Here is a 27802-nt window from a genome sequence, read left to right as displayed (position 1 = left end):
CTCTAACAAATTTTCTACAGTCATAGATCGTGTCCGACGGGGACATCGGTGACTCAGGGGCTTATTCATAAAAGTGATGTGTTCCAGGGGTTAGTTACCCCCTGGACCCGAGGATACTCAGATTGTGGTCAGTAATGTCAGCCTCTCCTAATGCCAATGTGTACTACTCAGCAGAATGGTTAGGGGCTAAACACACATGGGAAGAAGAGCGAGCGGTGGTGAACATTAAAGTCATGGATTAATAAAATGTGTGGTTTCAGTTCCCATCAGATTTTCTTCTATTCATGTTTAGAGTAGTAGTGTATGTAGACTAGTAGGGGTAGTAGTCCATCAGGCAGAGTTTATTCATGGATGGCTTTGTGTCTGAACTATCTATCTCATATCTATCTATATATCTATCTATCTCGTATCTATCTATCTATCTCATATCTATCTATCTATCTCATAACTATCTATCTCATATCTATCTATCTCATATCTATCTATCTCATATCTATCTCTTATCTATCTATCTCATATCTATCTATCTTCTATCTATCTATCTATCTCCTATTTATCTATCTCATATCTATCTATCTATCTATCTCATATATATCTCATATCTATCTATCTATTTATCTATCTATCTATCTCATATCTATCTATCTCATATCTATCTATCTCATATCTATCTATCTATCTCATATCTATCTATCTCATATCTATCTATCTCATATCTATCTTCTATCTATCTCATATCTATCTATCTATCTCATATCTATCTATCTATCTCATATCTATCTCATATCTATCTATCTCATATCTCATATCTATCTATCTATCTCATATCTATCTTTCTATTTATTTTATCTATCTCATTCCTATCTATCTATCTATCTATCTATCTATCCTCCTCACAGCACTGGGTAGCAAAGTTACAGTCTTTTAGATAGACTCTTGGTATTTCTAGTGTTGATATATCAATCCAGACCGAGAAGGGCCTACACGGATTGGCTGACTGTGGTGAAGATATACTTGAGAAGACTTGTACTCACAGTAGTGGGTATTAAAATTCCCTATCAAAAGGTAGAAGATAAAGATGGTCATTACATGTAAGTCACGTAGCACTAACTCTGACCAGAAGCCCACCCCACAGAGAATTAAATGTTGGCAGAAGAGTTCTTGCTTAGCTGTTCTCTTTTCTGGATAGAAAGTTTTTTCTCTAGGAACAGGAACAATATAGTCTGGATGATTGCCCTCTCAGCGTGGACTGGAGACAGTCATAGGCAAAAGTCCTGAAATGCCACACTGTGCGGTGATCAGCACAACTGACCCAGAACTGACTGAGCTTCAAAGGGGTATTCCAGGATCTTTTTTTATTTGACTATGCTACAGGGGCTGTAAAGTTAGTGTAGTTCATAATATAGTGTCTGTACCTGTGTGTGACGGTTTTCTCACAATTCTTATGTGATTATCGCCCCAATATTTACTTTTATCAGTATACAAAATTACTTATATCTCGGGATTTCCCAGGTTGCAGTGCGTCGAGACCTGACATCACTAGTCAGGTGATCAGAGAGAATCTGTCCAGCTTCAATGGGTGGAGCGACTGCAGGGTGTGGGAGAGAGTACATTTTGCAACAGCTGTAGGCACCCTGTTTTGAAAACACTGGTGCATTGCATTGAAGAGATCACAGGGGTGTTTCAGTGGGTGGGGTGGCTGAGGTGTGTGAGGGAGGAAAGTGACCTCATACTTACAAACTATGGTACTATGGGATGTGTAGTTTAGACAACGAAATTCAACAGGAAATACCCAGTTCTGGCAGGTATGTACTACTAAAATCCCCTAATGGTGGATAACCCCTTTAATTCAGGGCTTTAAGTCAGGACTTGGTTAACTTGCTTCACAGCAGGCTCTTGCCGATCAGGGACGTGGACAGACATTTTGGGGGGGAATGGGCTGAACTGAAAAAAAAGGGCACTTCCCATAATTATTTATATAAATGTCCACATAATGATGCCAGACTGCCCAGCACTGTCCAGGGCACTTTTAGTGTTAGAGTAACATCAAAAGTGCAGGGGCTCAAGCCCCCTTTCTAGTCAACCTGTGCATGTCCCAGGAAAACTGTTATCAGCAAGGGGGCTGACAGGCTGTGTCTGCTCACTAACCTGACCTAGACTAGACTCTGACTGGACAGGCCTAGACTGGTTCTAGTTCTCTGGGGAGAGAAGTCTGGACTTGGGAGACTCCTCCCTAAAAACTTTTCAGCAGCTTCAACTTAGAAACTAGTCCGAGGGAAGGTCATGTGACCAAAGATCAATGCATTATCATATGTAATCCACCAGTGGTGACAGCAGAGAACAAAATCGGCCACATGACAACCTTACATTACAGCAGCTTAGAGGTGGTACCAAGAAATTGCAATACCATAAACTTCTTATATTAGGACCAGCAACAGATCGGCATTCTTGGAGTAAATTATTCCCAAGTCCACCCCTCTGTCTATACAGAACATTTTCTCATCTCCTAATTTTAGTGTAATGTTTGATGTTATCATTTTACACACAGGAGGTACCATCCCATAAGAAATAGGCCTATGTGGCTCCACATAGGGTTGTCTACTGCTGGACCTCTGAACCCAATGTTTTATCAAAGCCTAGATCCTTGGCTTTGGTGGACCATTTTGATCCTTCTTGCAGAAGCACAGGACATCATTGCGCTTGCCCACTACTACTGTACGGAAGGGGATGGCACCAAGCTACTGTACGGAAGGGGATGGCACCAAGCTACTGTACGGAAGGGGATGGCACCAAGCTACTGTATGGAAGGGGATGGCACCAAGCTACTGTACAGAAGGGGATGGCACCAAGCTACTGTACAGAAGGGGATGGCACCAAGCTACTGTATGGAAGGGGATGGCACCAAGCTACTGTACAGAAGGGGATGGCACCAAGCTACTGTACGGAAGGGGATGGCACCAAGCTACTGTATGGAAGGGGATGGCACCAAGCTACTGTACAGAAGGGGATGGCACCAAGCTACTGTATGGAAGGGGATGGCACCAAGCTACTGTACAGAAGGGGATGGCACCAAGCTACTGTATGGAAGGGGATTGCACCAAGCTACTGTACAGAACAGGATGGCACCAAGCTACTGTATGGAACAGGATGGCACCAAGCTACTGTACGGAAGGGGATGGCACCAAGCTACTGTACAGAAGGGGATGGTACCAAGCTACTGTACAGAAGGGGATGGCACCAAGCTACTGTACGGAACAGGATGGCACCAAGCTACTGTATGGAAGGGGATGGCACCAAGCTACTGTACAGAAGGGGATGGCACCAAGCTACTGTACAGAAGGGGATGGCACCAAGCTACTGTACAGAAGGGGATGGCACCAAGCTACTGTACAGAAGGGGATGGCACCAAGCTACTGTACGGAAGGGGATGGCACCAAGCTACTGTACGGAAGGGGATGGCACCAAGCTACTGTACGGAAGGGGATGGCACCAAGCTACTGTATGGAAGGGGATGGCACCAAGCTACTGTACGGAAGGGGATGGCACCAAACTACTGTACGCAAACTGCTCCCCACAAAAATGGCATCAGTGTTCCCCAAGTGGTAAGGGAGCTTAGTTATCATCAAAAACTGTACTGAAATGTGTTTTAATGACTTTACAATGTAGACCAAGAATCAAAGTATAAACAGAGTTTATCAATGCTTTAAACGTGTAATTATTTTTTTTGGCTGTTATTGTATCAACCCAACACTAAAGAGACTCCCTCGGGTCTGGACTGCACTATGGTGCACCCAATTATTTAGGTATTCCCCCAAGACACAATGTTCCTTGGGGTAATCCGCCTGTGTGAACATACCCTAAATGGGATTATCACCAGATCAAAAGTGATCCCTGCCTTATCAGTGAGTGTCAAACCTCTTGGACTGCAACCAACCCTGTGATCAGAGGCCAATTGTCCCCCAAATTAATGAAGCAGCAGCACATGGGTACCACCAGTGCTTCATAAATTCTCTATGGAGCTTTCGGACATTGCTAAACTCGGCAATGTACACAAGCCCAATAGAGAATGAATGGAGCAGTGGTCACACATGCCTGTTGACACTCAATTCATTCTTGTGAACATACCCTAAATGGGATTATCTCCAGATCAAAAGTGAACCCTAGTTTATCAGTGAGTGTCAAACCTCTTGGACTGCCACCGACCCTGTGATCAGAGGCCAATTGTCCCCCAAATTAATGAAGCAGCGCATGGGCACCACCAGTGCTTCAGTAATTCTCTATGGAGCTAAACTCGGCAATGTACACAAGCCCCATAGAGAATGAATGGAGCAGTGGTCACACGTGCCTGTTGACACTCAATTCATTCAGGGGACAATTGACTGCCATTCTAAGGATCACTGGGGTGTCAGATTCTTAATAATTCTTAATAATGGGGTGTCAGATTCTTATGACTTCATTGACTGGTATGGAGATGTTGTAGAATGTTCCAATTAGAGAGAATACTCCCACAAAATCACATCTAATGGGACATTCCATGACCTCTCCATGCCAGTGTATAAAATCAGAAGCATACTGGAGGTACAGAAGGGTCAAATTATGGTTGTCATATTAAAGGGGTACTCCACTGCTCAGCGTTTGGAACAAAATGTTCTGAATGCTTAGAGCCAGCGCCGGGAACTCGTGACGTCAAAGCCCTGCCCATCATGACGTCAACAGTGGCAAGTCTATGCAAGTCTATAAGAGGGGGCGTGACGACCGTCACACCCCCTCCCATAGACTTGGATTGAGGGGGCGGGGCGTGACAATACAAGGGGGCAGGGCTATGACGTCATGAGCTCTCGACGCCGGCTCGAAGCATTGGGAACATTTTGTTCCAAACGCTGAGCAGTGGAGTACCCCTTTAATTATCTCCACAACTAGAAAATATATGGAGTAATAAGTAATATGTTTTTTTTTTATAAGCTTCTGGGCCCGATGCAAAATCAATGACAGGCCCCCACATACCATTTATAATACTGTACCTTTAGGCTCCCTCAAGCACAAAGGCCAGGGTGGGGCTGCAACTTCTGCACCCCTATAGTTATGCCCTACTAGTAGTTGTGGTATTATGTACTTAGCTTGTTGCTTTCTACCGTGTTTCTCTGAAAATAAGACCGGGTCTTATATTAATTTTAGTCACACAAAAAACACACTAGGGCTTATTTTCAGGGTAGGGCTTATTTATTTATGGGGGGCTGCAGGAGTGTGGAGGATGGGGGGCTGTGGGAGTGTGGAGGATGGGGGGCTGGGAGAGTGTAGAGGATGGGGAGCTGTGGGAGGATGGGGGCTGGGGGAGTGTGGAGGATGGGGGGCTGTGGGAGGATGGGGGCTGTAGCAGTGTGGAGGATGGGGGCTGTAGCAGTGTGTAGGATGGGGGCTGTAGCAGTGTGGAGGATGCTGCACCCCCCCCCATCTTCCACACTGCTACAGCCCCCCATCCTCCACACTGCTATACAGCCCCCATCCTCCCACAGCCCCCCATCCTCCCACAGCCCCCACCCTCCACAGTCCTGCAGCCCCCCCACCCTCCACACTCCTACAGCCCCCCATCCTCCACACTCCTGCAGCCCCCGCCATCCTCCACACTGCTACAGCCCCCCATCCTCCCTTTCCCCCGTCCTCCTCCACACTCCTGCAGCCCCCCCACCCTCCACACTCCTGCAGCCCCCCCACCCTCCACACTCCTGCAGCCCCCGCCATCCTCCACACTACTACAGCCCCCCATCCTCCCTTTCCCCTGTCATCCTCCACACTCCTACAGTGTCCTCCACCCCTCTGCCATAATAAACCAACACTTCCCCACCTTCATAGCGTCCGCAACTGAAGCTGCAGCTCTCGGCGGCGGCAGGATCTCCTTCTGCTGCTTACCAGTAGCCACCGGGGCAGGGACACGTCCGTGACGTCGGGCGTGCATACGCCCGGACGTTTTAAAGCGACAGCGTCCCTGCCCCGGCTCATTTAACTTGCCAAGGGTCCAGCCAAAGGGGGGGAGGGGGGGGGGGGGGTTCCGCATTACTGGCGGACGTGGTCCAGATCTGGACCGCGGTCCGCCAGTTGAGTACCCCTGGCCATAGGTCTTATTTTCAGGGCAGGGCCCACCCCGATAATCCAGCTAGGGCTTATTTTCGGGGTAGGATGTATTTTCGGGGAAACACAATACACAATACCATATAAATTGCAGACATTTGTATTTGCTGTTGTAGATGTGCAAGTTGCGTTACTTCTCTAGGGAATTCGCACCGAACCTCTAATGCTAAGTTTTCTAATATTTATTCAAAACTTCCAAGAACTGGTTGGATCTACATTTATTCTAGATAATACTGTGATTAATGTCTGCAAGTTTACTGAGTCATAAGATGATAAGACAAGCGCTTACAAATTACTTTCACACAACTAGACATTAAAGGGGTACTCGACTGGAAAACATTTTTATTTAAATCAATTCAAGCCACAAAGTTAAACAGATTGTTAAATTATTTCTATTTAAAAATTTTAATTCTTCCAGTACTTATCAGCAGCTGTGTACTACAGAGGAAGTTCTTTTCTTTTTCAATTTCTTTCCAGTCTGTCCACAGTGCTCTCTGCTGACACCTCTGTCCATGTCAGGCACTGTCAAATTGAAGTAATGTACGCGACTGGAAAACATTTTTATTCACATCAACTCATACCAGAAAGTTAAACAGATTGTTAAATTATTTCTATTTAAAAATCTTAACTCTTCCAGTACTTATCAGTGTCACGATACGGCTGGCAGGAGGTGGATCCTCTGTGCCAGAGAGGGATTGGCGTGGACCGTGCAAGTGGACCGGTTCTAAGTTACTACTGGTTTTCACCAGAGCCCGCCGCAAAGCGGGATGGTCTTGCAGCGGCGGTAGTAACCAGGTCGTATCCACTAGCAACGGCTCAACCTCTCTGACTGCTGAAGATAGGCGCGGTACAAGGGAGTAGACAAGAGCAAGGTCGGACGTAGCAGAAGGTCGGGGCAGGCAGCAAGGATCGTAGTCAGGGGCAACGGCAGGAGGTCTGGAACACAGGCTAGGAACACACAAGGGAACGCTTTCACTGGCACGATGGCAACAAGATCCGGCAAGGAAGGGAAGGGGAAGTGAGGTTAAATAGGGAAGTGCACAGGTGAATGACTGATTAGACCCACTGCGCCAATCAGCGGCGCAGTGGCCCTTTAAATCGCAGAGACCTGGCGCGCGCGCGCCCTAGGGAGCGGGGCCGCGCGCGCCGGGACAGGACCGACGGAGAGCGAGTCAGGTACGGGAGCCGGGGTGCGCATCGCGAGCGGGCGCCACCCGCATCGCGAATCGCATCCCGGCTGGGGGTGGTATCGCAGCGCACCCGGTCAGTAGATCTGACCGGGGCGCTGCAGTAGCGAGGATGTTGGGAGCGCTCCGGGGAGGAGCGGGGACCCGGAGCGCTCGGCGTAACAGTACCCCCCCCCCTTGGGTCTCCCCCTCTTCTTGGAGCCTGGGAACCTGAGGAGCAGACTTTTGTCTAGGATGTTGTCCTCAGGTTCCCAGGATCTCTCTTCAGGTCCACAGCCCTCCCAATCAACCAAAAAGAACCTTTTTCCTCTGACCGTCTTGGAGGCCAGTATCTCCTTCACTGAGAAGACGTCAGAAGAACCGGAAACAGGAGTGGGAGAAACAAGCTTGGGAGAGAAACGGTTGATGATGAGTGGTTTAAGAAGAGAGACATGAAAGGCATTAGGAATACGAAGAGAAGGAGGAAGAAGAAGTTTGTAAGAGACAGGATTAATTTGGCACAAGACTTTGAAAGGACCAAGATAGCGTGGTCCCAGTTTGTAACTGGGGACACGAAAGCGGACATATTTAGCGGAGAGCCATACCTTGTCTCCGGGAGCAAAAATGGGGGGAGCTCTTCTTTTCTTATCGGAAAACTTTTTCATGCGAGATGAAGCCTGTAAAAGAGAATTTTGGGTCTCTTTCCATATGGTGGAAAGATCACGAGTCACTTCATCTACAGCGGGCAAACCAGAGGGCAAGGGAGTAGGGAGGGGGGGAAGAGGGTGACGGCCGTACACCACGAAAAATGGGGATTTAGCAGAAGATTCAGAGACTCTAAAGTTGTACGAGAATTCGGCCCAAGGTAGAAGATCTGCCCAGTCATCCTGGCGGGAGGAAACAAAATGCCGTAAATAGTCACCCAGGACCTGGTTAATTCTTTCTACTTGCCCATTGGATTGAGGATGATAAGCAGAAGAGAAGTTTAATTTAATCTTGAGTTGTTTACAGAGAGCCCTCCAGAATTTAGACACGAATTGGACACCTCTATCCGAGACAATCTGCGTGGGTAAACCGTGAAGACGAAAAATGTGTACAAAAAATTGTTTTGCCAACTGAGGCACTGAAGGAAGACCAGGAAGAGGAATAAAATGTGCCATCTTGGAAAATCGATCAACGACCACCCAAACAACAGTGTTGCCACGGGATGGGGGTAGGTCTGTAATAAAGTCCATACCAATCAGAGACCAAGGCTGTTCGGGGACAGGCAGAGGGTGAAGGAGACCAGCGGGCTTCTGGCGAGGAGTCTTATCCCGGGCACAGACAGTACAGGCCCGCACAAAATCCACAACATCTGTTTCCAGAGTCGGCCACCAATAGAAACGAGAGATGAGTTGCAAGGACTTTTTGATGCCCGCATGGCCTGCGAGGTGGGAGGAGTGACCCCATTTGAGAATCCCGAGACGCTGGCGTGGAGAAACAAAGGTCTTCCCTGGAGGAGTTTGCCTGATGGAGGCTGGAGAAGAGGAGATCAGACAGTCAGGAGGAATGATGTGTTGCGGAGAGACCTCTACTTCCGAGGCATCCGAGGAACGAGAGAGAGCATCGGCCCTAATGTTCTTGTCGGCAGGGCGAAAATGAATTTCAAAGTTAAAACGGGCAAAGAACAACGACCACCTGGCCTGACGAGGATTCAGCCGTTGGGCAGACTGGAGATAGGAGAGATTCTTGTGATCGGTGAAAATGATAACTGGAAATTTTGATCCCTCCAGCAGATGCCTCCATTCCTCAAGTGCCAATTTAATGGCCAGTAGTTCTCGATCCCCGATGGAGTAGTTCCTCTCCGCTGGAGAGAAGGTCCTAGAAAAAAACCCACAAGTAACAGCATGCCCGGAAGAATTTTTTTGTAGAAGGACCGCTCCAGCTCCCACTGAGGAGGCATCAACCTCCAATAGGAAGGGTTTAGATGGGTCAGGTCTGGAGAGCACGGGAGCAGAAGAAAAGGCAGACTTGAGCCGTTTAAATGCGTCTTCCGCTTGAGGAGACCAGGACTTAGGATTGGCATTCTTCTTGGTTAAAGCCACGATAGGAGCCACAATAGTGGAAAAATGTGGAATAAATTGTCTGTAATAATTGGCGAACCCCAAAAAACGTTGGATAGCACGGAGTCCGGAGGGGCGTGGCCAATCTAAGACGGCAGAGAGTTTATCTGGGTCCATTTGTAGTCCCTGGCCAGAGACCAAGTATCCTAGGAAAGGAAGAGATTGACATTCAAACAGACATTTCTCCATTTTGGCATAAAGTTGATTGTCTCGAAGTCTCTGAAGAACCATGCGGACATGCTGGCGATGTTCTTCTAAGTTGGCAGAAAAAATCAGAATATCGTCCAGATACACAACAACACAGGAATATAAGAGATCACGAAAAATTTCATTAACAAAGTCTTGGAAGACGGCAGGGGCGTTGCACAGGCCAAAGGGCATGACCAGATACTCAAAGTGTCCATCTCTAGTGTTAAATGCCGTTTTCCATTCGTCCCCCTCCCTGATGCGGATGAGATTATATGCACCTCTTAAGTCCAGTTTGGTAAAGATGTGGGCACCTTGAAGGCGATCAAAGAGTTCTGAGATAAGAGGTAGGGGGTAGCGGTTCTTTACCGTGATTTTATTAAGTCCGCGGTAATCAATGCAAGGACGTAGGGAGCCATCTTTTTTGGACACAAAGAAAAATCCAGCTCCAGCAGGAGAGGAGGATTTGCGGATAAACCCCTTTTTTAAATTTTCCTGGATGTATTCAGACATAGCAAGAGTCTCTGGGGCGGACAGAGGGTAAATTCTGCCCCGGGGTGGAGTAGTGCCCGGGAGGAGGTCAATAGGACAGTCAAAAGGCCTGTGAGGGGGTAAAGTCTCAGCTTGCTTTTTGCAAAATACGTCAGCATAGTCCATATAAGCCTTAGGGAGACCGGTTACAGGAGGAACCACAGGGTCACGGCAGGGAGTACTGGGAACCGGTTTAAGACAGTCCTTGAAACAAGAAGTACCCCAGCTCTTGATCTCTCCTGTGGACCAATCAAGGGTTGGGGAATGGCGTTGAAGCCACGGTAGTCCAAGGAGAATTTCGGAAGTGCAATTGGAGAGGACCAAAAACTCAATTTTTTCGTGATGAGGTCCGATGCACATTAGGAGGGGTTCCGTGCGGTAACGCACGGCACAGTCCAATCTTTCATTGTTAACACAATTGATGTAGAGGGGTCTGGCGAGACTGGTCACAGGGATGTTGAACCTGTTGATGAGAGAGGCCAAAATAAAATTTCCTGCAGATCCGGAATCCAAGAAGGCCATAGCAGAGAAGGAGAAGGTAGAGGCAGATATCCGCACAGGCACAGTAAGGCGTGGAGAAGCAGAGTTGACATCAAGAACTGTGTCACCTTTGTGCGGAGTCAGCGTACGTCTTTCCAGGCGGGGAGGACGGATAGGACAATCCTTCAGGAAGTGTTCGGTACCGGCACAGTACAGGCAAAGATTCTCCATGCGGCGTCGTGTCCTCTCTTGAGGTGTCAGGCGAGACCGGTCGACCTGCATAGCCTCCACGGCGGGAGGCACAGGAACGGATTGCAGAGGACCAGAGGAGAGAGGAGCCGGGGAGAAAAAACGCCTCGTGCGAACAAAGTCCATATCCTGGCGGAGCTCCTGACGCCTTTTGGAAAAACGCATGTCAATGCGAGTGGCAAGATGAATGAGTTCATGTAGGTTAGCAGGAATTTCTCGTGCGGCCAGAACATCTTTAATGTTGCTGGATAGGCCTTTTTTAAAGGTCGCGCAGAGGGCCTCATTATTCCAGGATAATTCGGAAGCAAGAGTACGGAATTGGATGGCGTACTCGCCAACGGAAGAATTACCCTGGACCAGGTTCAGCAGGGCAGTCTTAGCAGAAGAGGCTCGGGCAGGTTCCTCAAAGACAGTTCGAATTTCCGAGAAGAAGGAGTGTACAGAGGCAGTGACGGGGTCATTGCGGTCCCAGAGCGGTGTGGCCCATGACAGGGCTTTTCCAGACAGAAGGCTGACTAGGAAAGCCACCTTAGACTTTTCAGTAGGAAACTGGTCCGACATCATCTCCAAGTGCAGGGAACATTGTGAAAGAAAGCCACGGCAAAACTTAGAGTCCCCATCAAATTTATCCGGCAAAGAAAGTCGTAGGCCGGAAGCGGCCACTCGCTGCGGAGGAGGTGCAGGAGCTGGCGGAGGAGATGATTGCTGAAGCTGTGGTAGTAGCTGCTGTAGCATCACGGTCAGTTGAGACAGCTGGTGGCCTTGTTGCGCTATCTGTTGCGACTGCTGGGCGACCACCGTGGTGAGGTCGGCGACAACTGGCAGTGGAACTTCTGTCACGATACGGCTGGCAGGAGGTGGATCCTCTGTGCCAGAGAGGGATTGGCGTGGACCGTGCTAGTGGACCGGTTCTAAGTTACTACTGGTTTTCACCAGAGCCCGCCGCAAAGCGGGATGGTCTTGCAGCGGCGGTAGTAACCAGGTCGTATCCACTAGCAACGGCTCAACCTCTCTGACTGCTGAAGATAGGCGCGGTACAAGGGAGTAGACAGAAGCAAGGTCGGACGTAGCAGAAGGTCGGGGCAGGCAGCAAGGATCGTAGTCGGGGGCAACGGCAGGAGGTCTGGAACACAGGCTAGGAACACACAAGGGAACGCTTTCACTGGCACGATGGCAACAAGATCCGGCAAGGAAGGGAAGGGGAAGTGAGGTTAAATAGGGAAGTGCACAGGTGAATGACTGATTAGACCCACTGCGCCAATCAGCGGCGCCGTGGCCCTTTAAATCGCAGAGACCCGGCGCGCGCGCGCCCTAGGGAGCGGGGCCGCGCGCGCCGGGACAGGACCGACGGAGAGCGAGTCAGGTACGGGAGCCGGGGTGCGCATCGCGAGCGGGCGCCACTCGCATCGCGAATCGCATCCCGGCTGGGGGTGGTATCGCAGCGCACCCGGTCAGTAGATCTGACCGGGGCGCTGCAGTAGCGAGGATGTTGCGAGCGCTCCGGGGAGGAGCGGGGACCCGGAGCGCTCGGCGTAACAATCAGCAGCTGTATACTACAGGGGAAGTTCTTTTCTTTTTCAATATCTGTCCACAGTGCTCTCTGCTGACACCTCTGTCCATGTCAGGAACTGTCCAGAGCAGGAGAGGTTTGCCATGGGGAATTGCTCCTACTCTTGACAGTTCCTGACACGGACAGACGTGTCAGCAGAGAGCACTGTGATCAGACAGAAAGGACATTCCAAAAGAAAAGAACTTCTGTAGTATACAGCAGCTGATAAGTACTGGAAGGATTAAGATTTTTAAATAGAAGTAATTTACAAATCTGTATAACTTTCTGGCACCAGTTAATTTAATAAAAAAAATTTTTTCAAAATTTAAAAAATGTTTTTCACCGGAGTACCCCTTTAACAGCGGGAAAATATGTGAATCAGTTCAAATATGTTGATGGAATTATTCAATGGAAAAAAGCAATTTAATGTTATTGTCCCGTAACATTTTTCTTTTAGGAATAACTACAGCAGGGGCATAAAATCATCCCATTCCCCCCAACCTGGTGTACAATACCATTTATAATCCTCCATTTCTCTCCATGCCACCTTTAATATGCATTTTAGAAGAACAAACTCTGACGTCTGTCCACCATCTTGATTGCTGACATGGGCATAACTACCAGGATATCGGACATAGCCGCTGCTATATGACCAAACAACAATGGCGGCCTATTTACCCTCAGACATGAGGTGTAGTTACAGAGAATTATGGAAGGAGGCAGGTAAAACTGAATGCAGTCCTACACATTATTCCTTATCCGTGCATTATCCTTATACGAGAGCACATTAAAGGGGTTATCCAGGGAAAAACTTTTTTTTTATATATATATATATATATATATATCTCTCAACTGGCTCCAGAAAGTTAAACAGATTTGTAAATGACTTCTAATAAAAAATCTTAATCCTTTCAGTACTTATGAGCTGCTAAAATTGAGTTGTTCTTTTCTGTCTAAGTGCTCTCTGATGACACCTGTCTCGGGAACTGTCCTGAGTAGAAGCAAATCCCCATAGCAAACCTCTTCTACTCTGTGCAGTTCCCGAGACGAGCAGAGATGTCAGCAGAGAGCACTGTTGCCAGACAGAAAAGAACAACTCGACTTCAGCAGCTGATAATTATTGGAAGGATTAAGATTTTTTTAATAGAAGTAATTTACAAATCTGCTTAACTTTCTGGAGCCAGTTGATATATATATATATATATATATATATATATAAAAGTTTTTCCTGGAATACCCCTTTAAAGGACATCTGCAGCCTAAATACACTTATCCCCTATTCACAGGATAGGGGATAAGTGTTTGATCACGGGGATCTGAACGCTGGGACCCGCCGCGATCTCCTGCATGGGGCAACGGCTCTGCTGCGGCTCTCCCGTGCAGGAGGTGTGCAGGCCGCAGCGAGATGTCGCGGCCGACACACCTCCTCCATGTAGTTCTATGGGGGAGGCAGGGATGCAGTGTCCATGTCTCCCCACATCTCCCATAGAGCTGTATGGGGAGAGGGCGTGGAGGGGGCGTACTGTTGACCTCAGTGAGGTCGACGCTACGTGCATTAGCCGCAGCACAGCGCGGCAATGCCAGGGCCCCCGTTTGGTAGATTGTGGACCCCCTGCGATCAAACACTTATACCCTATCCTATAGATAGGGGATAAGTGTATTTAGGCTGCAGATGTCCTTTAAAGGGGTATTCCGCCCACAGACATCTATGATCATCTATCCAAAGGATAGGGGATAAGATGTCTTATCGCGGGGCTCCAGTGATCTCCGTGCAGCACCCTTGCCGCACCCGGCATTCTAAACAGTATGACGTAGTGATGTCACACCACTCCCCCTCCATTCATGTCTATGGGAGGGGGCGTGACGGCCGTCACGCCCCCTTCCATAGACATGAATGGAGGGGGCATGGTGTGACGTCACGAGGGGAAGTGGCGAGGCCCCTTTAAACAATAATGGTCAACGCCTCCAAATAAAATGAAATAACATGCACACTTTATTAAAACATTTTTTTTGCCTTTTTTTTACCCTCAAGTGGCGTTTTTAGGCTAAGTGGCAATTTTTTAAAAGGGCTGTATGCTTTCGGCATGGCAGGGTTTATTTTTTTATCTTTTAAGAAATTGTGTCTTCTAAAGGTGGAAAAAAAAACCCATGTGGGCATTTTCTTTTCTGGCGGTTTCTCCTCCAATTCTTTAATAGCTTTAAGTCACATGATGGAAGAATCACACGACTTGTAATAAGAAAACCACAGGAGATAAAACTCCAAATCAAAAACTCCTCTACAAATATTTGTTTTTTTGTTAGGAAAAATGCCACAAAAAGTGCATCATGAGAAAAAAAGAGGGGAGTTTTTTTTTTTTTTTATTATTATTATTCAAAAACAAAAAAATATGTATCTTGCTCTGTAATATTACTAGCAGATGATCCCTGTACTGTGCACACTATTTTACTATAGTGACATTACTGTGCGCCTTATCCATATACTGTGACTTTATTATTTCTCTGTTGTGACATCACTGTGTGTACTATCCCTGCTCTATAACATCACTGTGTGTACTATCCCTACTCTATAACATCACTGTGTGTACTATCCCTGTTCTATAACATCACTATGTGTACTATCCCTGCTCTATAACATCACTGTGTGTACTATCCCTGTTCTATAACATCACTGTGTGTACTATCCCTGCACTATAACATCACTGTGTGTACTATCCCTGTTCTATAACATCACTGTGTGTACTATCCCTGTTCTATGACATCACTGTGTGTACTATCCCTGCTCTATAACATCACTGTGTGTACTATCCCTGCTCTATAACATCACTGTGTGTACTATCCCTGTTCTATAACATCACTGTGTGTACTATCCCTGCACTATAACATCACTGTGTGTACTATCCCTGCTCTATAACATCACTGTGTGTACTATCCCTGTTCTATAACATCACTGTGTGTACTATCCCTGCACTATAACATCACTGTGTGTACTATCCCTGCTCTATAACATCACTGTGTGTACTATCCCTGCTCTATAACATCACTGTGTGTACTATCCCTGTTCTATAACATCATTGTGTGTACTATCCCTGCTCTATAACATCACTGTGTGTACTATCCCTGTTCTATGACATCACTGTGTGTACTATCCCTGCTCTATAACATCACTGTGTGTACTATCCCTGTTCTATAACATCACTGTGTGTACTATCCCTGCACTATAACATCACTGTGTGTACTATCCCTGTTCTATGACATCACTGTGTGTACTATCCCTGCTCTATAACATCACTGTGTGTACTATCCCTGTTCTATAACATCACTGTGTGTACTATCCCTGCTCTATAACATCACTGTGTGTACTATCCCTGCTCTATAACATCACTGTGTGTACTATCCCTGTTCTATAACATCACTGTGTGTACTATCCCTGCACTATAACATCACTGTGTGTACTATCCCTGCTCTATAACATCACTGTGTGTACTATCCCTGTTCTATAACATCACTGTGTGTACTATCCCTGCACTATAACATCACTGTGTGTACTATCCCTGCTCTATAACATCACTGTGTGTACTATCCCTGCTCTATAACATCACTGTGTGTACTATCCCTGTTCTATAACATCACTGTGTGTACTATCCCTGCTCTATAACATCACTGTGTGTACTATCCCTGTTCTATAACATCACTGTGTGTACTATCCCTGCACTATAACATCACTGTGTGTACTATCCCTGTTCTATAACATCTCTGTGTGTACTATCCCTGTTCTATGACATCACTCTGTGTACTATCCCTGCTCTATGACATCACTGTGGGTACTATCCCTGTTCTATAACATCTCTGTGTGTACTATCCCTACTCTATAACATCACTGTATGTACTATCCCTGCTCTATAACATCACTGTGTGTACTATCCCTGTTCTATAACATCACTGTGTGTACTATCCCTGTTCTATAACATCACTGTGTGTACTATCCCTGCTCTATAACATCACTGTGTGTACTATCCCTGCACTATAACATCACTGTGTGTACTATCCCTGTTCTATGACATCACTGTGTGTACTATCTCTGTTCTATAACATCACTGTGTGTACTATCCCTGCTCTATAACATCACTGTGTGTACTATCCCTGTTCTATGACATCACTGTGTGTACTATCCCTGTTCTATAACATCACTGTGTGTACTATCCCTGCTCTATAACATCACTGTGTGTACTATCCCTGCTCTATAACATCACTGTGTGTACTATCCCTGCTCTATAACATCACTGTGTGTACTATCCCTGTTCTATGACATCACTGTGTGTACTATCTCTGTTCTATAACATCACTGTGTGTACTATCCCTGTTCTATAACATCACTGTGTGTACTATCCCTGCTCTATAACATCACTGTGTGTACTATCCCTGTTCTATAACATCACTGTGTGTACTATCCCTGCTCTATAACATCACTGTGTGTACTATCCCTGTTCTATGACATCACTGTGTGTACTATCCCTGTTCTATAACATCACTGTGTGTACTATCCCTGCTCTATAACATCACTGTGTGTACTATCCCTGCTCTATAACATCACTGTGTGTACTATCCCTGCTCTATAACATCACTGTGTGTACTATCCCTGTTCTATGACATCACTGTGTGTACTATCCCTGTTCTATGACATCACTGTGTGTACTATCCCTGTTCTATAACATCACTGTGTGTACTATCCCTGCTCTATAACATCACTGTGTGTACTATCCCTGCTCTATAACATCACTGTGTGTACTATCCCTGCTCTATAACATCACTGTGTGTACTATCCCTGCTCTATAACATCACTGTGTGTACTATCCCTGTTCTATGACATCACTGTGTGTACTGTCCCTGTTCTATAACATCACTGTGTGTACTATCTCTGTTCTATAACATCACTGTGTGTACTATCCCTGCTCTATAACATCTCTGTGTGAACTATCCCTGTTCTATAACATCACTGTGTGTACTATCCCTGCTCTATAACATCACTATGTACTATCCCTGCTCTATAACATCACTGTGTGTACTATCCCTGCTCTATAACATCACTGTGTGTACTATCCCTGTTCTATGACATCACTGTGTGTACTATCCCTGCTCTATGACATCACTGTGTGTACTATCCCTGCTCTATAACATCACTGTGTGTACTATCCCTGCTCTATAACATCACTGTGTACTATCCCTACTCTATAACATCACTGTGTGTACTATCCCTGTTCTATAACATCACTGTGTGTACTATCCCTGTTCTATAACATCACTGTGTGTACTATCCCTGCTCTATAACATCACTGTGTGTACTATCCCTGCACTATAACATCACTGTGTGTACTATCCCTGTTCTATAACATCACTGTGTGTACTATCCCTGCTCTATAACATCACTGTGTGTACTATCCCTGTTCTATAACATCACTGTGTGTACTATCCCTGTTCTATAACATCACTGTGTGTACTATCCCTGTTCTATAACATCACTGTGTGTACTATCCCTGCTCTATAACATCACTGTGTGTACTATCCCTGTTCTATAACATCACTGTGTGTACTATCCCTGCTCTATAACATCACTGTGTGTACTATCCCTGCTCTATAATATCACTGTGTGTACTATCCCTGCTCTATAACATCACTGTGTGTACTATCCCTGTTCTATAACATCACTGTGTGTACTATCCCTGCTCTATAACATCTCTGTGTGTACTATCCCTGCTCTATAACATCACTGTGTGTACTATCCCTGCTCTATAACATCACTGTGTGTACTATCCCTGCTCTATAACATCTCTGTGTGAACTATCCCTGCTCTATAACATCACTGTGTGTACTATCCCTGCTCTATAATATCACTGTGTGTACTATCCCTGCTCTATAATATCACTGTGTGTACTCTCCCTGCTCTATAACATCACTGTGTGTACTATCCCTGCTCTATAATATCACTGTGTGTACTATCCCTGCTCTATAACATCACTGTGTGTACTATCCCTGTTCTATAACATCACTGTGTACTATCCCTGTTCTATAATATCACTGTGTGTACTATCCCTGCTCTATAACATCACTGTGTGTACTATCCCTGCACTATAACATCACTGTGTGTACTATCCCTGTTCTATAACATCACTGTGTGTACTATCCCTGCTCTATAACATCACTGTGTGTACTATCCCTGTTCTATAACATCACTGTGTGTACTATCCCTGTTCTATAACATCACTGTGTGTACTATCCCTGCTCTATAACATCACTGTGTGTACTATGCCTGCTCTATAACATCACTGTGTGTACTATCCCTGCTCTATAACATCACTGTGTGTACTATCCCTGTTCTATAACATCACTGTGTGTACTATCCCTGCTCTATAACATCACTGTGTGTACTATCCCTGCTCTATAATATCACTGTGTGTACTATCCCTGCTCTATAACATCACTGTGTGTACTATCCCTGTTCTATAACATCACTGTGTGTACTATCCCTGCTCTATAACATCTCTGTGTGTACTATCCCTGCTCTATAACATCACTGTGTGTACTATCCCTGCTCTATAACATCACTGTGTGTACTATCCCTGCTCTATAACATCTCTGTGTGAACTATCCCTGCTCTATAACATCACTGTGTGTACTATCCCTGCTCTATAATATCACTGTGTGTACTATCCCTGCTCTATAATATCACTGTGTGTACTCTCCCTGCTCTATAACATCACTGTGTGTACTATCCCTGCTCTATAATATCACTGTGTGTACTATCCCTGCTCTATAACATCACTGTGTGTACTATCCCTGTTCTATAACATCACTGTGTACTATCCCTGTTCTATAATATCACTGTGTGTACTATCCCTGCTCTATAACATCACTGTGTGTACTATCCCTGCTCTATAACATCACTGTGTATACTATCCCTGTTCTATGACATCACTGTGTGTACTATCCCTGTTCTATAACATCACTGTGTGTACTATCCCTGCTCTATAACATCACTGTGTGTACTATCCCTGCTCTATAACATCACTCTGTGTACTATCCCTGTTCTATAACATCACTGTGTGTACTATCCCTGCTCTATAACATCACTGTGTGTACTATCCCTGCTCTATAACATCACTGTGTGTACTATCCCTGTTCTATAACATCACTGTGTGTACTATCCCTGCTCTATAACATCACTGTGTGTACTATCCCTGTTCTATGACATCACTGTGTGTACTATCCCTGTTCTATGACATCACTGTGTGTACTATGCCTGTTCTATAACATCACTGTGTGTACTATCCCTGGCTTTTCTGCTATGCTTTTAAAACCACCTTATGTGATTTTCATTATTTTTAAATACATGTATGTGAAATAAATTTTGGACTTTTATATATTCTTTTGGGGAGCTGGAACCTGCACGTTTTTTTGGGGGTATGGACTTGTTCACACCAAGTATGCGGCTTGGATACCTGTTCCGTGCTTCCTAAACCACCAGAAGTCCTTCCAATCTAGAGTGTCTACAAGGCGGTGAGTTGGTCTTTTCAATATTTACTTTTATCTAATTTTTTTGCTTTTTGTTTTTCCCTTTGCAAACTGCAAAATCTAATTCTAAACTTTTTGTTCATCATTTCATCTTATAAACATGATCGCGAAAACCATGAGTGATCCCAAGAAAAACTGATCTGAGTTGTGAGGGTCCTGTCAAAATGACGAACATTTGGCTGTCAGATGCATCTCCATATGAAATAACATTTGTCTATTCATCTTAATTGGCTGCAGCTCCGTTCATTGGGTTCATATTGGCAATGGGGAGGGGATGGGGACCCCAATAGAATGCATCAGTATAGAAGACATAACGGAGACGCCAAAGGATAACGGAAACGTGAATGACGGGTAGAGGATTTTCCATCTGCCCCCCAGTAGTACTGACTGTATTTGGCTTATCCCACATCAAGGTGACTGAAAGTTTCAACTCTGTGTTTCATTGCTAAGTATTGGTTGCCAAATTCCCCCACATGGGACAAGAGAATACTTGGATATGGATCTAGCCTTAGGAGCCAGAGAACGCAGAATAATTAAATTATTACCTAATCCAAGTTATTATATGGAACCAGATATGGGTATAATTCCAATACAAATAATTCACTAGCGTATCTCTACAGGAAGCACCTGCTTCCCGAACCCGTCCTTGGTTCAATAAGGTTAATGAAATTAATAAAAATAGAAGCATGAAAATAAGCGATTATGATCAATCGTGATAGTGTACAGTGGTCCCTCAAGTTACAATATTAATCGGTTCCAGGACGACCATTGTATGATGAAACCATTGTATGTTGAGACCAGAACTCTATGGAAACCTGGTAATTGGTTCTGAAGCCACCAAAATAGGAAAAAGTGGGGATTAAAGAAAAATAAGTAGATAACTAATAGAGATAAAGCAAATCCTTACATATAAAAGTAATAAAGATCTGCTGGGAGCAGTAATCACTGTCTATGTAGAGGACAGGAGCTTCTTCAGGGTCCTGTACAGAACACAGTGTCCTAAAAAAGTAACATGGAGCCGCCCTCACCTGGTGTCCAAAGGAGCAGCTAACCCTGGCACAGGTAAAGAGTACAGAACATGTAATACCTCCCTGTACTGTAGGGGGCGCTACCAGACACCAGTCAGTGCATACGCTTCAGTAATACAGGTAAAGAGTACAGAACATGTAATACCTCCCTGTACTGTAGGGGGCGCTACCAGACACCAGTCAGTGCATATGCTTCAGTAATACAGGTAAAGAGTACAGAACATGTAATACCTCCCTGTACTGTATGGGGCGATACCAGACACCAGTCAGTGTAAACGCTTCAGTAATTCAGGGGTTTTACCAGTGAATGCCCATTCTGATTGGTCAGTTCTTCCAGCCATTGACACATTTCACAGATCTGGACTGTCTGTACATTGTATGTTGAGTCTGGTTTCAAGTTACAATGGTCCAGAAAAGACCATTGTATGTTGAAACAATTGTAAGTTGAGGCCATTGTAAGTTGAGGGATCACTGTATAATGGTCATCCATGCTCTAAACATGCCATAAAATATTATCTACTAACAAAGGGGTTGTCTCAGGATATGACCCCTGTCTGCTTGCCCTACTAGGGGTAATTAATGTCTTAGAGGAGAGTTCTGCACTTGAGACCTTCCTTTATGAGCGAGAACAGATAGCCGCAATGTAAGAACTGCTCCATTGCTCCATCTCTGGTAGACCTATCTTCTAGACGAAGCTTCTCCACAACCTCTCTTTGAAATATAGAGAAAAGATCTATCCTCTATGGGGGAGATTTAACAAAACCTGTCTAGAGGAAAAGTTGCTTCGTTTCCCATAGCAACCAATCAATCGCTTATTCCATTTTGGAAAAGACCTATGAAAAATGAAAGAAACAATCTGATTGGTTGCTATGGGCAACTCAGCAACTTTTCCTCTTGACGGGTTTTGATAAATCTCCCTCTATGTTCTTCATCATGTAAACAACTCATGACACACTGGAAGCTACAATGTGCCTGATGCATGGAATACAGAAAAAAAAAAGATGGTGGCCAGGCTTATCAAACATTTAGGTAGGTATCTGTCCTCTATGGGGGAGATTTTTTCCTGGATAACCCCTTTAAATATACGTACAGACTACACACATAGGTTTCTTCCAGCTTTCAACACAAATAACCACAATGTAAAGCTGAAAGACCACCACCATGTCATGAGACACCCCTTGTGGTAATGCTGGAGTATGTAAAGAGGGAAGACGCCGGGGTGTTGTGCTGCATGTTAATCCTGCGGTTGTAAAACTCTGTTTTTAATTTCAATGTGTGGACGACTTCAAATAGAGTTCATCAGCCCTCTGCAAATAGTAACCGTGGCCTATAATAAGCAGCTAGGCCAAGAATGGCGAGGATCTACTGCATGGAGAGGGTTACGGCATCCCACAGTAGGCAAACCCTATCTTCACGCCAGCTTTATGGTGTTAGGTGTAGGGCCGGCTCAGCTCGGAAAACCACCGCACTCACAGAGCAAGAAACCACAAGCTAGTAATGATCTCCCTGCTAAGCTCTCTCGTAAGGAATCTGGATACCAACTACTGCTTGGGCCGATAGATGCCAAGGTGGGTCCTTTGAGGAGATTATTAGCTACTTCTATGATAATACATGTGGATAACCTCCTTATACGGTTAAATATAGAGCAATTCCGGACACATCCAGGGAGGGTTTTCTCCTTGTAGGACCACAGGAGTTGTATTAAAGTCAAGCCAGATTTAGACTATGTGACATTTACCGTATAAGATGCACTTTTTCTTACCCAAAACTGGGGGGGGGAAAGTTGGTGCGTCTTAAAAGGCGAATACACACCTATCGCGGCGGTCCCTGCGGCCATCAACGGCCGGGACCCGCGGCTAATACAGGACATCACCGATCGTGGTGATGCCCTGTATTAAAGGGGTATTCCAGGAAAAAAAACTTTTTATATATATATATATATATATATATATATATATATATATATATATATCTATATATATATATATATATATATATATAGATATACCTATATATATATATATATATAGATATATCTATATATATATATATATATAGATATATATATCTATATATATATATAGATATATATATATAGATATATATATATATATAGATATATATAGATAGATATATCTATATATATCTATATATATATAGATATATCTATATATATATATAGATAGATATATCTATATATATATATATATAGATAGATATATCTATATATATATATATATATATATATATATATATATATAGATATATATATATAGATAGATAGATAGATAGATAGATATATATATATATATATATATATATATATATATATATATATATATATATATATATATATATATATATATATATATATATATATCAACTGGCTCCAGAAAGTTAAACAGATTTGTAAATTACTTCTATTAAAAAATCTTAATCCTTTCAGTACTTATGAGCTTCTGAAGTTGAGTTGTTGTTTTCTGTCTAAGTCCACTCTGATGACACGTGTCTCGGGAACCGCCCAGTTTAGAAGCAAATCCCCATAGCAAACCTCTTCTAAACTGGGCGTTTCCCGAGACAGGTGTCATCAGAGAGCACTTAGACAGAAAAGAACAAGCTTAACTTCAGAAGCTCATAAGTACTGAAAGGATTAAGATTTTTTAATAGAAGTCATTTACAAATCTGTTTAACATTCTGGAGCCAGTTGATATTTATAAAAAAAAGTTTTTTCCTGGAATACCCCTTTAGGGTTGTTCTTTTCTGTCTAAGTGCTCTCTGATGACACGTGTCTCGGGAACTGCCCAGTTTAGAAGCAAATCCCCATAGCAAACCTCTTCTAAACTGGGCGTTTCCCGAGACAGGTGTCATCAGAGAGCACTTAGACAGAAAAGAACAACCTTAACTTCAGAAGCTCATAAGTACTGAAAGGATTAAGATTTTTTAATAGAAGTAATTTACAAATCTGTTTAACTTTCTGGAGCTAGTTGATATATAAAAAAAAGTTTTTTCCTGAATAACCCCTTTAACCCTTCGAAGCTGACCGCCGCGTCTGAAGCGAAAATAACACTAACCCGGCTGTTCAGTCGGGCTGTTCGGGACCGCCGCGGTGAAATCGCGGCGTCCCGAACAGCTTACAGGACACCGGGAGGGACCTTACCTGCCTCCTCCGTGTCTGCTCCGTCCCGGGATCCCCTGCATGGCCGGCGCTCTCCTTCGTCGTCATCACGTCGTCACGCACGCCGTCCCGTCATCCAATAGGAGCGGCGTGCGTAGCGACGTCATGGCGGCGACGGAGAGCGAGCATACCGGGCAGCAGAGATGTTCCGGAGCGACGGGGACACCCCAGGGACGCGGCGACAGCGATGGAGGGCGACATCCAGGGCAGCGGTGACGGGTCCGGAGCGGCGGGGACACGTGAATATTACCTCCTATACCAGTGGTCTTCAACCTGCGGACCTCCAGATGTTGCAAAACTACAACTCCCAGCATGCCCGGACAGCCAACGGCTGTCCGGGCATGCTGGGAGTTGTAGTTTTGCAACATCTGAAGGGTCCGCAGGTTGAAGATCACTGTCCTATACTTTACATTGTATTTGGTTCAGAATCTTTATTTTCTAGATTTTTATCCTATAAAATTAGGTGCGTCTTATATGCCGGAGCGTCTTATATGACGAAAAATACGGTAGGTTGATTTGTCTTCCAAGATGACTTCATCTAATGCCCTGTAGAGCAACAGATCACTGCCCCTGTGTTCCGGCCCACAACTGGGTTGGGATAAGAAAGAATGTTGACTTATAACTGCCTACTAGTATTGAGCGGCATAGGCCATATTCGAATTTGCGATATTTTGCGAATATATGGATGAATATTCGTCATATATTCGCAAAATTCGTATATTTGCAATATTCGCAGCCTTTTATTACTATGCACCATAAAATTTGCATGCACATTCACCATAAAATTTGCGTGATAAAAGAGCTAAAAGAAGGGAGGGATCAATATGCGCATATGCAAATTTTCGGGCGCCCGCCTGTCTGACATAGTAATCCAACATAATGTGACTTTAGCAATTAAATGCCATACTGTAATTACCATGTTTGCCAAGGATCTGTGCTTGTGTTGGTGGTAAATGGCTATGTCCTGTGTCCTGGTTTTGGGAACTGGTTACTTCCTGTTTCTGTGGCCTCCCTAAGACTACAATACCCAGGATCCTTTGTTTCAAGGTGAGATGTGATTTATTTTCCTCCAACACATGTCTCCCCACCCATTGCAGCACAGCCACACTCCCTTTGATCACATGACCTGGCCAAAAATGAACTTCCAGGGAAAAGAAAGACAAAGAAATTTGATACCAGCCACCAAACCCAGGTAAGTGAAGTATATCAATAACTAGACTAACTATGCTGCCCCGGTCTCATATTTAAAAAGTAAAAATATAGGAATAGCCTTTAAATTGATATGTCCCAGGAAGATTTGCTATTTTATAGGAAATGGAAATATTTAATATCAGGGGCATTTCAGAAGCATCTGTGGTAGCCTGTGGTTGTAGGGTATATGGGGTGTAGCTGTGCGGTAACTCGTGGCGCTAGGGTGAGGGCTCCTCTGTAAAGTTTTGTCCTAACGCCACCCGTCCCAAGAGCGATAGGGAGGTATAATAAATGATTGTTCACAACTGGAGATTTTCAGAAAACTGTCGGAACTTTTACTGCAGGTTTTATGCAACATTAAACAGGAACAGTCTTTGTACAAGAGTCTATTGGGATCCTGACAGTTGGTTGGGACCGTGAGAGTCTTAAGCTCAGGAGAGGTATATGCGCTGTTCCGCTGGATTTAGGGGATTGAGATTAGGTCCAGCAGTCACGCTAGCTTTGGCAGGGATTGGTATCGTAACTCACGATCAGATTCAGGCTGAGGCTGGCAGGCTTCAGGCCTAAGCTTGTCTTTGTAAGTTGCACGGATCTCTCCTCTCTGCTAGTCCGGAACCCAAGAGCGCGAGGATTGGCTGGCAGCTCCCTTATATGGGCAGGGGCTGGCCTTGAGCTCATTGGTCCATACTATCTGTCATTCACTTTACAAGGAATTATAGTCTAGACATGTGACCACACACGTGACCTAAGAAGGTCCTTCAACATACCTTAAAGGAGTACTCTGGCGCGCACTTTTTTTTCCTTTTATCCCGTCCGGGCTGCAAAATAAAAGAAAACACACTTTCTCTTACCTGCCAATGAGCCCCCGGAGCTCCGGTACAGGTGATCGGTCCCCGGGCTGTATTCTTCTTACTTCCTGTTAGCCCGGCACGTCACAGGGAGCTTCAGCCTCTCACCGGCCGAGGCGGGACATCGCTGCGGCCGGTGATAGGCTGAAGCTCCGTGTGACATGTCGGGATAACAGGAAGTAAGAAGAATACAGCTCGGGGACCGAACACCTGTACCGGAGCTCCGGGGGCTCATTGGCAGGTAAGAGAAAGTGTGTTTTCTTTTATTTTGCAGCCCGGACGGGATAAAATAAAAAAAAAGTGCGCGCCGGAGTACTCCTTTAATAGAATTAACATTAATCATGTGACCTAAGGTCCTGCAACACTATATTCAACCTTAAATAAAATATGTATGCGAAGAGAAAGAAGAACACGCACTCACCATCCCAGGGACATCAAACGGCAGCTTTATTAGAAGACACACAATAATTAAATATATAATTACATATACATGTAAACATCATAAAATTGAAGAAGGAAGAGGTGACAAGGGGCTATCCCACCAGGAGGACCCTACTGGAGCAAAGTAACTCTGTCTTTGGGGACCACCATACAAGGTACGGTATACCATACGGTACCGGGACACCACACATCCTACCGTCTGGGGCACGGAAAGGTAAGAGGATAAGATGTCTGATCGCTGAGGGTCTGCTGCTGGGACCCCCCGCGATCTCTGGGCAGCACCCACATTCTATGCGGGCCTGCGTCTCTAGTCTCTCAAAGCTCTTTGGGGGAGATTTATCAAAACATGTGCAGAGGAAAACTTGCCCAGTTGCCCATAGCAACCAATCAGATCGCTTCTTTCATTTTCACGAAGGCCTGTGATAAATGAAAGCAGCGATCTGATTGGTTGCTATGGGCAACTGGTCCACTTTTCCTCTGCACAGGTTTTGATAAATCTCCCCCTTTGTTTCTGGGACTGGAGATGCCACGCCACGCCACGCTCCAAAGAGCTTTGAGAAACCAGAGACGTAGGCCCGCATAGAATGCGGGTGCTGCTCTTTGGCTGGATAACCCCTTTAAGGATCATGCAATCATCTTGGTTAGGTTGTAATCAGTGACTTTTTTTCTATGGGTTTTTCTCAAATAGGCCTTTAAAAATTTGGGATTTGAATACATTTGGAGCTGATGGCCCTCTTGCTGTCCGGTCAATGTGCACCTATAGTAAATGCATTCATTTTATACATAGTTGGGGAGATTTATCAAAACCTGTGCAGAGGAAGAGTGGTGTAGTTGCCCATAGCAACCAATCAGATTGCTTCTTTCATTTTCCACAGGCCTCTTTAGAGGCCTGTGGAAAATGAAAGAAGCAATCTGATTGGTTGCTATGGGCAACTGCACCACGCTTCCTCTGCACAGGTTTTGATAAATCTCCCCCAGTAAGCTCATTAATCACACATAAAGGGTACACATTCCAGCTTTATATAGTCACCTACTACACTGAATATGACACAAGTAGAAATAGTCGACGTAACCCAGAATAAACACTAAAGGAATAAGAATAAACATTGCAAGTCAATCAGGCTTAGAAATCAAATCCCGGTATTAAAGCCATATGGCCCTAAG

General features: G+C 44.9%; 1 protein-coding gene across 1 annotated transcript in view; it reads right to left on the bottom strand.

Annotated features, from left to right (window-relative positions):
* The window catches only part of CREB3L1 (cAMP responsive element binding protein 3 like 1), a 134761-nt gene extending 107385 nt beyond the window's left edge, over positions 1–27376 (bottom strand). Inside the window, exons 1-2 of the mRNA XM_056527647.1 lie at positions 27299–27376; positions 26619–26642 (exon numbers count right to left, since the gene is read on the bottom strand). Coding sequence (XP_056383622.1) covers positions 26619–26642; positions 27299–27355 — 81 coding nt within the window. The 5' untranslated portion in view covers positions 27356–27376. The remainder of the gene's footprint in view (positions 1–26618; positions 26643–27298) is intronic.
* Positions 27377–27802: the final 426 nt, after the last annotated feature.

The sequence above is a fragment of the Hyla sarda genome, chromosome 6, assembly GCF_029499605.1.
Source record: "Hyla sarda isolate aHylSar1 chromosome 6, aHylSar1.hap1, whole genome shotgun sequence".
Lineage (NCBI taxonomy): Eukaryota > Metazoa > Chordata > Amphibia > Anura > Hylidae > Hyla > Hyla sarda.
Note: the sequence above shows the minus strand (reverse complement) of the source record. Positions and strands in the feature narration are given on the sequence as shown.